The sequence below is a fragment of the Poromitra crassiceps genome, assembly GCF_964638095.1.
Source record: "Poromitra crassiceps genome assembly, chromosome: 9".
In the NCBI taxonomy this organism is placed as follows: domain Eukaryota; kingdom Metazoa; phylum Chordata; class Actinopteri; order Beryciformes; family Melamphaidae; genus Poromitra; species Poromitra crassiceps.
The window spans coordinates 8987493-9001800 of record NC_139630.1 but is presented as its reverse complement, the minus strand read 5'-3'; the positions used below and the strand labels follow the sequence as shown (position 1 = coordinate 9001800).

Below are 14308 nucleotides of genomic sequence, written 5' to 3'. Positions count from 1 at the left end.
GCATACGTTAGACGTGTTCAGACATTTTAAATTCGACGTAATTGACATACAGGTGCAAATAGCATGTACCTTGTTAGACATACAATTAAACATTAGGCATACATAATGGTAGCAGCTGCAGTACGGTACGGTACGACTACTACACTATTTGTGTATGTTAAGGAGTCTCGTGGCCTGCGGGAAGAAACTGTTCCTCAAGCGATTTGTGCGTGCTTTTGGAACCCTGTATCTCCTCCCTGAGGGTAGCAGGGAGAACAGGCTGTTGTGGGGATGGTTTGTGTCTTTGATGATCTTCAGGGACCTCCTGAGGCACCGCTGGTTATACAGTTCGTGCAGTTCTGGCAACTCGTCTCCTGTTACGTGCTGGGCCGCGCGCCTCACCCTCCGTAGCGCCCTGCGGTCCATGGTGGTACAGTTCCCGTACCAGGCGGTGAAGCAGCCAGTCAGCAGGCTTTCAATGGTGCCTCTGTAGAAGTCCCTGAGGATTTCTTTCCTTAGCCCAAACTTCTTCAGGCGCCTGAGTCCGTGTATTCGCTGTTGGGCCTTTTTGACAACAGTGGCGGTGTGGCCGGCCCAGGTCAGGTCCTGGTGGATGTTGACTCCCAGGTACTTGAAGCTGTCCACCCTTTCCACCACTGTGCCGTTGATGGTGATTGGGGGGTGTGTGCCCCCCCCTCTCCTGTAGTCCACAATGATCTCCTTGGTCTTGGAGACGTTCAGAGAGAGGTGGTTGTCCTGGCACCATTGTTCCAGGACCCTCACCTCCTCTCTGTAGGCCGTCTCGTCGCCCCCCGAGATCAGCCCCACGACTGCTGTGTCGTCTGCAAACTTCACGATGGTGTTTGAAGTTTGAGTCGCCACGCAGTCGTGGGTGTAGAGGTCGTACCAGAAGGGGCTGGAGACGCACCCCTGGGGTGCTCCTATGCTGATGGTCAGCGGGGAGGAGGTGAGGTTGCCCACCCTCACCACCTGGCGGCGGTCTGTCAGGAAGTCCAGGATCCAGTCGCACATCGCTGTGTTTAGTCCCAGGTCCCTGAGTTTGCTTACCAGCCTGGAGGGTACTATGGTGTTGAATGCTGAGCTGTAGTCCACGAACAGCATTCTCACATAGGTGTCCTTCCCCTCCAGGTGGGACAGGGCGGTGTGGAGCACGTGTGCCACTGCATCCGCTGTGCTCCTGTTGGGGCGGTATGCAAACTGCAGCGGGTCGTGGTCCGGGGGGAGTGTGGGACGGATCTTTGATATGACCAGCTTTTCAAGGCACTTGCTGGCTATTGGTGTGAGGGCTATAGGGCGCCAGTCATTGAGGCTGGTCACTTTTTGCTGTTTGGGAATGGGGATGATTGTTGCTGCCTTGAAGCAGGAGGGAACTCGTCGGAGGGAGAGGGACTGGTTGAAGATGTCTGTGTACACGGCTGCCAGCTGGTGGGCGCAGGCCTTGAGGACCCGCCCAGGGATGCCGTCCGGGCCGGCCGCCTTGCGTGGGTTGATACGCAGGAACGACCGGCACACTTCATCCTCAGTGATGGTGAGGGGGCGGTCTGTGGGGGGTGGAGGGTGGGTGGGGTTGGTGGTTAGGTGGGAATGGGGGGGGGTGCGGGTGCTGAGGGGTGGGGGGGAGGAAGGGGGGAGGGGAGGTGATCGGGGGGTGGGGGGGAGGAAGGGGGGTAGGAAGGGGGGAGGGGAGGTGATTGGGGGGGGGAGAGGAGGAGGGGTGGTGGGGGGGCGGCGAGGGGGAGGGGTGATGGGGGGGGAGAGGTGGCAGGGGGGGGAGGAGGGGAGGAGAGGGGTGATGGGGGGGGAGAGGTGGGGGGGGAGGAGAGGAGGGGGGGTGGGGAGGGGAGGAAGAGGGGTGGTGGGGGGGAGGAGGGAGGGGGGGGGTGATGGGGGGGAGGAGAGGGGGAGAGGGGTGGGAGAGGGGGGGGGGGAGGAGGGGAGGCGCTCTGGCAGAGGGGTCGAACCTAGCGTAGAACGCGTTGAGTTCGTCCGGTAGGGTGGGTGACGTGCTGGGGTTCTGTCGTTTCACCTCTTTGAAGTCTGTGGCAGCATGGAGCCCTCTCCACAGGTGTCTGGGGTTGTTAGTGTCCAGTTTTGACTCCAGCTGCCTTCCATAATCTCTACGTGCTATTTTTATAGCGGTCCGGAGGGCATATTGTGCCTGCTTGTATTGGTCAGTTGTGCCAGAGCTGAAGGCGGTGGTCCTGGCGTGAAGGGCAGCCCTGACGTCGCTGTTGACCCAAGGCTTTTGGTTCGGCATTATTTTGACTTTTTTTGTGGGGACTATGTCGTCGGTGCACTTCTTTATGAAGCATGACACCGTATCTGCATACTCGCCCAGGTCTCCTGCAGCTTTGAACTCCTCCCACACCACTTGGTCAAAGCAGTCCCTCAGGATGTCGTCTGATTGGTCTGACCAGCAGTGGGCGGTTCGGAATGCTGGGGGTTGTCTTTTTAGTTTTTGTTTGTACCTGGGTACAAGTAGGATGGAGGCGTGGTCCGATTTGCCGAAAGGGGGGCGAGGGACGGCTTTGTAGCTTTGGTGGGGCCCCATGTTGTAAAATAGGTGCCCTTTTGTATTTATTTGCCCCTGCCCTTCCAACAGCCTGAATCCGCCACTGACAAGGAATGAAGGCAGTAGCCTACACAGTATTGACACAATATTTAGATTATTTATTTAGTGCCATTCATTCATATTTTGATTGTGCCTTTGATTGTTATATGTCGCCTTGTTATTTATATATTTATTTATTTATTTATTTAGTTTTATATAAGACTACAATGGAAAGTATTTTAATAATCTCCAGGTTCAAATACCGTATTACAGTATATATATTTTTTCTTTTTGAATGTAGATACTGATATTCTTTGTATCAAATCTAATATCTAACCTTCATGCATCTTTCTATTGATTGATGATTGTTTGATTGATTATACCTGACCTTTGAAAAAAGGCAATACAAGTTAGGTTAGGTTAAGTTTATTTGATATGGACATCACATTGGAGATGAAACAGCACAACATACCAGATAGACAGTGTTTAGTGTTGTTACCGGAATGCTAATTTTCAACACCTGTCCTGTCCTACACCAAAACACAACCCAAATGGACATACCCAAAAAGAAACATAATCAAATATAAAACCACATGAGAAAAGCTATATATCCAAATATCCAAGGATGTACATACAATACAGTACACACAATGTACACACATTGTACACACAATACAGACATAACACAGAGTACCACCAGAGGTCTACAAGGGTATTAAGTGTGAGAACACAGTTTCTCTTTTAACCATGACTTAATACAGTTTAAGTTATATTTTGTTTAATATACCATTATGTAAAAGTCACACTCATGATGTAGAAGTATGAATCCCTTGAACCTTATTGCCCATGAGAACCACTTGCATCATGCCTATCATTCTCTCTCACTACTTTTGGAAGACAAGTCACCCATATCATCCACACTGAGTATTACGTTGGAATGGGGATGTCATCGATTCGATAATCGGATGCAACCTGCCATCCCTCCAGGACCTGCATGCAGCCAGGACACTGAAGCGGTCTCGCAAGATCATGGCCGACCCCTTCCACCCTGGCCACAAACTCTTTAAGACACTCCCCCACGGCAAGAGACTGAGATCTGCCAAGACCAGAACCACCCGCCACAAGACCAGCTTCTTCCCAACCGCCAGCCTCACCAACAAGGCCCAGAAACCCCTTCTGCCAAGGACCTCACCAACCCCCCCCCCCCACACACACACACACACACACAAACTCACTACCTCCTCCTAAACTCAACTGAACTCCCCCCCCCCCCTAAAACTGTAACTCATATCTAATTTAATGCCTGTTTAACTGGGACTGTAAATTCATGTAAAGTCCCTGCACATTAAATGCCTATTTAACTTAGCCTGTCAATTTCATGTACATTCAATGTAAACTCTTATTTAACTCCGACTGTAAATTCATGTAAATCCACTGCCTATTTAACGTATATTTAACTCAGTCTGTAAATCTCATATAAATTCAACGTAAATTCATATTTAGCCTATTATCCACAGAACACTTCACCACTGATGTACATATTGTATATATTTACTCGATTTGGTTGCACTTTTCTTGCACTTGTCTTTAGTTATCTTCCTACTTCTTATCTCTGTATATTGATGTGACCACTACGCTGCATACAGACACTAAGACAAATTCCTTGTATGTAACTTGCATACAATAAAAGTGATTCTGATTCTGATTCTGATTCTGATTCTGATTCTGATTCATGAACCATTAACAACTCCACGTCCTTGATCCTTGACACCCCTTTCTTGCCGGCTTCAACAGTTCATCCATGTGGGTATTTGTTCCCAATTTCTTTTCACATGCTTATTTTCTTTTGCACACTTCTAGTCTCCCAGTCCCATTTGGTAATCCAGGTGTAGAACACTGAAAAATCTGGTGAGAAAATAATTGTAAGAGGTACAGTTCCTCAATGTTAGCAATCAATAGTACCCTCTGCAGGCCAATTCCTAGTATTACAGTAGTACCAATTTGCTCCCAGGGACCCATATGGGAATCAGATGATTTAGTATTGAATTGTAACTGTCTACTCTGTATGTGGGGAGATAGTGGGGAGAGCACCATCTAATGGAGATCAAATCAGGAGAGTGAGGAGCCCCTGGACTTCCCTAAAGGACTCCTGGAACTGCCTAAAGGGCCCCTTGAACATTGAGAACCACTGCCAGTATGATTACCATACCAATTATTTTCTATTCTGAAAACAAAAAGCAGACTGATCACTGATGTACATGTGAAGCCTTCTTCAACATCTAAATTAATCTTCTGTTTTTTCTTTTCTTTTTTTGGGGGGGGGTGGGGGCGGGGTCACATCCATAACAATGACTCCTAGGGTTCTCTGAACCCCAGTTTGAGAGCCTTACAACGTGGTGACGTGAAGACGCAATAATGGGGTTCACCTATTTTGTATTTTGAAAAATCGAGCATCGCGGTAGTTCAGGATGTCAAGCCCAGCTTAAACCCAGCCCACAGCTGATTAGGAGCTGATCTCAAACCCAGCCCACATCAGCTGACTGCTTAGCTGACTCATTGAGTTTTTTCCCCCGTTTGTTAATTTTTGTTCTCGCCTAAACCAAATGTTTTATGGTCACTAAAGATTCTCTGGATCTCTGGATCACGTGGCTTGGTTCGAGCAAAAATCGTTATATTTGGATTTATTGAAATGTCTATGGAGAAAATGGACACGAAAAGTCACATGCCTGTTGATCTCTATTGGCTCAACTCAAACAGGGCACCCTCTTTAATTCTGCTCCAGTCTGCTGCCTAACATGGCACCTCCTCCTCCCCAGCTCCTCCTTTCATGCTGTGTCTGTCTGTCATTTCTGTTGTCATTGTTGCTTGCTCTGTTCTGTATCTGGGGGTCTTTCTTTGCTCTCCTTGCCTTAAGGCTATTCCATGGTGCTCAAGGAGGGGCAGGGAGCTCCCATAATCTGCTGCTGCCGCTCTCCCTGCCTTAGGCTTTCCATGTCTGTGCATGGAAGGGCAGGGAGCCTCCGGAACAGAGCCATACCGCCAAATATAACTCATGGAAATAAAGCTTTAAATTGATGCAAATGGTCTTGTGTTTTTGACTAAAGCCGTCCTGACTGAACTCTAAAATTAGTCTGTGGATAATTTGTCCATACTGTAGAATATACTGTATGAGGCCTTTTTAAACATCTAAAATACATCTACTTTTAGGGGGACGTGCACTGCAGATGCTATTTCTTGACTGACAACCAACTCTAAATCAATGTTTGTTTTTGTTTTGTTTTGCAAATAAAATTGAATAAATTGTCAGTGCTCAATGTTATTTATGCTTTTTAAATATACTTTATTAAATTATTCAATCAGGGGTTACATTTACAGTAAATACATTGTATAAAAAGTAGAAAGAAATAGTTATCAAAAATAAGAAGTCTGTTAGAAGGTGAGGAGGTGCCAGGGTGTGGGTCTCTTTGTTCTGATGTCCAGTGTTCTTAGTCTTTTCAGTTCTGTTATGATTTGTTTATAGACCACTCCACCAGGGATGACGGCTTGGTGGATAACCGTGGCACATCTCGTTTTCCACTATTTACCAGGTCCTACCATCCACCTAGCTGTTTTGTAATAATATGTTTGCAGTTGAGGGCATTGGTCGCCTTTGGTTGAAGATTAACCATCTATATTGATCTCTAACTCAGTGGTTCTCAAATGGGGGTCCGGGGACCCCCAATCTTATGGAGGAGGACCGTGGGACAAAATCCTATCAAATGAGGGTCCGTGGTCTAATCTTTGTCAGTTTAGGGGTCCTTCATGAGAAAAAATTTGAGAACCACTGCTCTAACTGATCTAGATCACACAGTATTCAACAGATTAACCATCTATATTGATCTCTAACTGATCTAGATCAGTACTCATCAAGTGAAACTCAGGCCCGCATTATAGCAATGTTAGCTTTGGTCTACATCAGGGATGCGCAACTTTGATGATAGAGGAGGGCCACAAAAACATTTCATCACTACCAGAGGGCCAGATTTTGCCGACGCGAAAGATGTGGGGCATTTGAAGCCAGGTTTAGAGGAATAACTAATTTTAAATTAACAGTTGTGATGTCATTATTCAGTCTTAACCACCAATATTTGATCCTTTTCTCACTCACTCCTATGTCACAACCTGCTCTCCCTGCAGGGCTTGAAATTAACTTTTTTGACCACCTGCCAATATGGCTGCTAGATTTTAAAGTTACCAGCCAATTAGATTTTCCACTAGCCAAAATGTTTTTCTAGAAATAAACCAGAATATGAGTGGGTTAATTTAAGCACAAGTATCAGTAAGTGGCCTGGGATTCTCAAAGCCTGTGTTGAGGGTCACACGAACAACAATGTACTCTTGAAGCTAAATATATCCAAAACCAACAAGTTAATTATTTACATTTTTTACTTCAATGTAGAACAGTCATTTCTTACACATTCTTAACTCCTTAAGAAGCTTCTTTGTTGGGAAACGCAGCCAAGGACTATTTTTTGTTTGTTTGTTTTTTGTAATAGGCCCTAATAATTGACCATATTGATAGCTTGATACTGTGACATTATTCAATTTTGTGCAAGGGCAGGCACGTGTGTTCCACCTACATGTGGATTCACGCTTATGTTCAGTAAGCTAAAGCTGGACTCAACTCGGGCCTCTTCTTTAGTGACTTGTGTTCTTTAGTGACTTGTGTTTTAGTGACTTATGTTCAGTAAGCTAAGGCCGGACTCAACTCGGGCCTCTTCTTTGGTGACTTGGACGCGGAAACGGGACTCAAGACTCCACTTGGACTCAAGATATAGTTATCTAGTTATCTAATAGTTATTAGAGCGAGAATTCAAGAGGGAAAATCTACTTATGCATGCTTTATTGATTTCCAGAAGGCTTTTGATTGGGTTAACAGAGATTTGCTTTTCTTTAAACTAATCCAGGCTGGTGTTGATGGTAAATTTTACAAAGCTATCAAATCATTGTATCAGGCTCCTGTAGCCTGTGTTCAAGTGAATGATATGACTACTGGTTGGTTCCCAACGCCATTTGGAGTGAAGCAGGGAGATGTTTTATCCCCCACGCTCTTTGCCATTTTTGTTAACGATCTAGCCCTGGAGATAAAAAATTCTGGTTTAGGGATACAATTGGATGATGTTGTTTTAGGATGTTTACTTTATGCGGACGATATAATCCTCCTGGCAGAGTCAGGAAACACCCTGCAGAAGATGTTGAATATTGTTAATCTTTGGTGCTCTAAATGGAGGCTTATGATCAACCAGAGTAAAACTCAGATCATGCACTTCAGAAAAAAGGGTATTGTAAGATCTCTGCAGAATTTCTTATTTGGAACACTGCCTCTGGAATATACAGATTTTTATAAATACTATAAATACAGACTCCGCAGGAAGAGCTGTTGGCTCAATAATAGGTAAAGTGAAATTCTGTAAAGACATTGGCTATTCCACATACTCACAGCTTTATGAAGCATGTGTTTGTCCCATTTTTAGTTATGCAGCTGGAGTATGGGGTTGCAAGGATGCCAAAAAAGTAAATTCTATCCAGAATAGAGCCATAAGATGCTTCCTTGGGGTACATGCATTTGCCCCTATTCTTGCCATACAGGGTGATATGGGTTGGGAACCGGTGGAGATTAGACTAAAGGGAGAAATGATACAGCTATGGAACCGCTTCATTAATATGCCAGAGAGTAGGTTAACAAAGAAGGTCTTCAACTGGGACAAGGCTCATAGTCACCCCTGGATAAAGGAAATTTGTTCTACTCTTAGAGAGGCAGACCTGGCATATATTTTTTACAACATGCTTTGCTGTAATGTTAATATGTTGAAACAAAAGTTATCTCTTAATTACAGAGAGGGATGGGCAAACGACATATGGTCTAAACCTAAGCTTAGATCATATGTTCAGATGAAGCAGCGATTTGGTCCTGTCACTTCCTTTCTAACCAGAAACCAGAGGTCTTTATGTGCTCAGCTGAGAATTGGTATTCTGCCTCTTGCCATTGAAGTAGGGCGGTTCACAGCTATACCAGAAGAGAACACGATATGCAATGTCTGTGATCTAAAGGATGTTGAAAATGAGTTTCATTTCATGTTTTATTGTACTTATGATGATTTGAGGATTTCCTTATTTAACGAAATGCAAAAGCAAAGACCTGAGCTCTTCTGGGCAGATGATGGCCAGAAGTTGGAGTGGTTGTTTAAGACTGAGGTATTTAAGACTGCTAACTTTATCTCTAGGGCCTGGAATAGAAGGCAAGCACAGCTCTTTAAGTAGGTTCAGGTGGTGGTTTTCATGCTGTACAACTTTACTGTATGTATTTTGGGTGTTTTCTGTTGGTTTTATGTTTTGATCATTGTTTGTTTAAATGATGAACAGTAAAAGTGTCCTGTAAGCCCATGTGGGCTGGGCTTCATTCGAAGCATGACACTTAAATAAAGAAAATCAATCATATAGTGACTTGACTACATCACTGCTGTGGACTACAGTGCAGTGATGGAGAGATTGAATCAGCCTGTTGATAAGAAAACACAAAGGGCCACATGATATCTAAAGGGTTCAAAGGTCAGGAACCTAAATCTATTGTGTTAGGGGTAAAAACTGGAAAAGTCGGACAATGCCGGAGGCCTGTCTGTGCATCTCAATACAGAAGTGCCTCCTAATCACGAAAGCCCGATCTTCTCTCTCCTCCGCGATGGACAGTCTCACACAACGGGAATGGGTAGATGGTACAGTCCAAAAATATTTTATGACTCCATCCCAATCCAACACATCAACAAGAGGGGTAAAGAAAAGGATGTAACTGTATACTATTGAGATGCGTCCCATTGTGTTCCAAATCTTCCCATAGACAAACAAGGTTTTTGACCTGTGCACTCTTTTGCTGTCCTTGTCGGGCCAATGATTGACTGATGATTAAGCTACCTTATTTGTCTTCCTGACATGCTAAGATGAGCCCATAACATACTGCGGTGCCTCTGCAAGTTAGTTGACTATGCACTGCTAGTCAGGGCCTCACCATGGACCTGTACAAAGCAACTTTCCTCCTGGGTACCCTGATCTGCACCGGTAAGATACATCTGGAAAGATACGACATCTTTGGCAGATGGTTGTACACAGTATTGACATTTTGAACCAGAAGACTCAACACTATCAGAAGGAAGAGAGTAATTTGCTTTATCGCGATGGCAAGTCATCATGGCGAGAATGTTCAAGGCCTGTACGCTGTGTTCGGCACATTCTGACATAACGCGTTATTTCAATGCAACCTTCACCATTCAATAACGCCAGATCATGTCTGTTGACTTAGGCTGTGATTACATTTGTTGTTTCAGTGCAACGTGTGTAGACTAGACAGCAGTTGTAAGTGGCCAGGCTCACATTGTAAACTGAATTCTAGTCTGGAAGGAGAGCGACAGCAAGGGAAAGTCTGCTGACACAGATATTAAGTTCTGCCTCAGGAGATGCATCAAAATCATTTTATCACATCAGGCCAAAAGTACAGTAGATGCACAATGTGTGTGCAGGCTGCAGCCTATGTTTTCTTGGAAAATCTCAATTCAAAGGAATGCATTTAATTGTGCTAAGGGGAGATGCGTGCACCTTCATCATTCTCAAATTGTCCCATATTCGGGGTACACAGTTTGAAGAAGATGAAGATGCATGATACAAAAGGGACATTTTAAGTTACAAGGTGGCAAAGTCATATGTTTGATTTTTGGTATAGCGCCCCCACTGGAAAAAGAAAAGAAAATGGCACCAGCCACCACTGAAACACATGTGTAACCAAAACATTAATGATGGTTTCCAAGTTCCATTACATTTAGGTGTTTCAGTGCCGGGGCCCTCATTAATGTTTTGGTTGCACCCGTGTTTACCCTGCCTTTGAGACACAAAATGGCTGTAGTGAAAAGGGTTTATTGGACGGAATTCAGGAACTGGACCAATACCAGCTGTGTTGTGTTTTCCTAGATTGTAGGTGTTTTAGGTTCAGACGGCATTTCGGCTAATCTCTATAAACAGCTAACTGCATACAGTATGAGACGTCATCGGACTGTAAACAATGACAGAAGCGGTCTGCTTGATTGATTGATTGATTGATTGAATACTTTATTGACATAAGGTAAATACATCAAGCAAAATGCCTCACGGTTTGTCAAATGGATAAAACACATGAAAGCCAAAGGCTTGTTTCCATTGTGTTCCATTATACATAGAACATAAAAAGGCAGACAGGTTAGTTAAAAACGAATAACATGTACAAAGACAGGACAACAAGTGCACATAGAAGTCCACATAGAAAACACCTAACCTAAAAACTCATAAAACCAGCTAATGTTAAAAGAAATTAAAAACAAAAACACATAAAAACAACTTGTGATAAAATAGATAAAAACCAAATTAAGACCAATTCGAGTTGCTGTTGAGCCATGATTTTAGGCTGGATTTAAATTTGAGAGGGGAGTTTAAAAGTTGAGGGGCTGTTGGCAGGGCATTCCACATTACAGTTGCAGAGTAAAAGAATGCATTCTTACCCGTCCTGAATTTCGGGGGTACCAGGTCCGAGGAGCTCCCTCTTGTGGAGTACTTGTGGACATCACTTACTTTATTAAAATAATTTAAAGGTCCCAATTCGTGCAGCTGTAACCTCTTAAAAACTTGTGTCTCTGGTCCATAAAACATGATTCTGGATTAATTTGTCGAAAATATAGCAACCCCGTTTGTTGTTGTGACGGAGTTCTCACTTCCTCATCTCGTCGCTTCCCAAGAACGGTCTGTTTCTATAATATATTCAGAACTAACAGTTCCCATTGGCCGCTGAGGGAGAGCCCGCCCCAGGCTCCCAGCGGCCAATCAGATTAGCGTCTGTGGACCAGCACGCTAGGTTGCGAGTTATCGTTAACTTAACGGTTACTACGCTAAAGAGGACATCTCAAAATGCCTAGACTTACCGAATGCACCTCTGCAGTTGCTGGATCATGTACAGTTGGCGTAGCTCCAGCTAGAAGTGTTAATTTTGTGGCTATAGACAAAATGGTGCAGGTAGCTTGTGTGAGAGAGACCTGCGCAGTATGCGTGAGGAAGCTCGTGACGTCCCAAATCCCCTCTGGGCAAACGAAGCGTTTGGGGGTGTGGCTTGGAGGAGACTGCAGGGGGGAGCTGGATAGGGACAAATCCAACTGTGGCAGTTCTGAGGTTGTGACCACTCATTACAGGGAGGGATGACAGCAGTATATATGCATTTACAAGTAAAAACAGCTTTTGCACGGAATGGGACCTTTAACAGATAATTGGGGACAGTTCCTTTGAGTACCTTAAAAACACAGAAAATGTTTAAGCTGGTGTACCCTTTCCTCAACCCTGAGCCATCCCAGACTGATAAAGTGAGCTGGGGTTAAATGAGTCCTCCTGGGGTGGAAATTGTGCAGTAGTCTCTCAAGTTTATTTTGGGAGGACTGAAGCTTTGTCTTCAATGGTTTGGAGATGTTACTGTACCATGAAGTGCAAGTGACACTGAATGAGGGCTCCAGCTAGGGTCCTCAGAGCGTTCCTATTAATAAAAGAAGAAATCCTAAATAAAAATTTAGTTTTTTGATTGACCTTAGTAATCATACAGGAAATCCTCAGCCTTATTAGTCTTTGGACTGATAGACTCTGGGTTCCCACTGGTGGTTCCGCGGGGCTCCGCCTGGTGCTCCGCCAGAGAATTGCATTCTCACCCCCCCCCTCCCCCCACTTCTCGACAGTTTTTACATCCATAAAACTTCAAGTAGTAGCCCGAGATTGGAAGGCATCAATAACCATGTCATGCTAGCTTGTCAGGAACGTGGCTAAATAACACTCCAAACTTAGGCTACATTTTGGCGAGGGAAAAAAACATTTTCAAATGGGTCCTCTCTTTCACAGCCTAATGTTGGCAGGTGTGTGTGTGTGTGTGTGTGTGTGTGTGTGTGTGTGTGTGTGTGTGTGTGTGTGTGTGTGTGTGTGTGTGTGTGTGTGTGTGTGTGTGTGTGTGTGTGTGTGTGTGTGTGTCCGTTTTTAACCAGTGGCCTTATGTTGTTATTGAGCCTTTCTGATGCCATTGCATGGTTAAATTGGTTAAATCAGCCAATTTGATTTATGTATTTATTTAATTGGGGGTATACACAGTGGAAGTGGTCGCTGGGAAATTTGGTTTGGTACATAGTGGTACTTGGTCAGAAAAGTTTGTGAAGCCCTGATGTAGAAGTCTCAAAAACTGGTATGAAATATGTGACCTGCTCTGACAAAATCAGTCACATTGACCCCGAAGCACATTTTAAGTTTTATGCACTGTTGGGAAGAGGGAACGTAAGCTTTCTGGTGATATCAAAATTATCATGGTGCTCCAAAGATTGAGTGAGATACACCCCTTTATGTCTTGACTGTTTCCAAACTATGTTTTTGAGAAAAACGGCCTCAAAGTTTGACAAAGTAATGCTTGTCACCCTAACCTTATGAGCTTCAAAACTATGTTTAGCATTTGAATTCAACAATAATCTTCACACAGAATGAAAGCCAATGCTTTATATTACTCAAATCTGATGAAACCCCAAAACAGCCCAAATCTATATTTTCTAATAAAATCATGTTTCTACACAACTAAACTAGACACTAACTGTTAGCCAAGTCACATGTAGCACAGAGCAGGTCACATACATCCAATATCATTCACTTGGTGTTTTATTACTAAACATATTTATTATATACTTTAATTTTAGTTATTTACTTATTTGCTTATTTACTAGGGACAATACAATTTTGTACAAGGTTCTGTGCAATTTAAACTTAATTAATCCAATATTTCTTTATTCAAGATTTTATAATTTTATACAGAATGATGACTGGCAACTTTGTTTCTTGTGTAAAAAAGGAAAGGGTTAAAAAAAGACTATCAAAACATAATGGGAAAGAAGGAAAATACTGTATACTGTGTGTTCAGATAGTCAATTGTGTTTTTCTCCCTCACTGACAAAGTGGATAACAATAAAACAAGGAACATGTCCAGGTACTGATAGAACTAAACTTCTTAGATTATTCAGCGTACACGCAAGTATACACAGGAAACCTGAACCCCAGTTTTGAGCTTGCCATGACAAAAAATGTCCCTGATTTGAAAATAAACCATTTCCCACGTTTTGTCCCTGGTTCCAGTCGGCGGTAATGCACTGGATAGCTACGCCAAAACAGAGGGAGCGTGGATTCTCTCCCTGCATAAGAGAGAGTACTCTGTCAACACTGTGGCTGATTGTGTCATCAAATGCAACACTGAAACAGCCTTCACATGCAAGTAAGTTCACATTGTTAGCTGTGACCAGGCGCCAGCTCTATAAGTCACTTGGTCGGTTGGTTTGGTCAGACCACAAAATGTCTGCCACCCTTTAGCGATGTGAAGGTGTGTGTTTGTCTTCATACCGCGTGTGCGTGTGTGTGTGGGTTTGGGGGTGGGGGGGCACATTTCTAATGCAGTGTGGCCAGGGGCGTCATGCAAGGCAACAACTTGAGGAGGTGACCTCTGGCGCCGCCCGCAGGGCGGCAAAAAATTTGGGGGGTTGGAAGCCAGATTTTGAGGAATATCTCATTTTAAATTAACAGACTGAGCAGGTGTAACCATAAGGCTATTTTCCAAACTGCTCAGCCTCCTGGAAAGATCCATAATCACCAGACTAAGTACATTGCCACTGCCCAGGCTCAATGGACTTGACAAAAAAGGGA

At 44.1% G+C, this 14308-nt stretch overlaps 1 protein-coding gene across 1 annotated transcript in view; it reads left to right on the top strand.

Annotated features, from left to right (window-relative positions):
• Window positions 1-9594: 9594 nt before the first annotated feature.
• Window positions 9595-14308, top strand: part of plg (plasminogen) — a gene marked incomplete at both ends in the record, with an annotated part of 51393 nt that continues 46679 nt past the window's right edge. Inside the window, 2 exons of the mRNA XM_083643221.1 lie at window positions 9595-9643; window positions 13748-13883. Of these exons, the coding sequence (XP_083499347.1) occupies window positions 9595-9643; window positions 13748-13883 (185 nt within the window). The remainder of the gene's footprint in view (window positions 9644-13747; window positions 13884-14308) is intronic.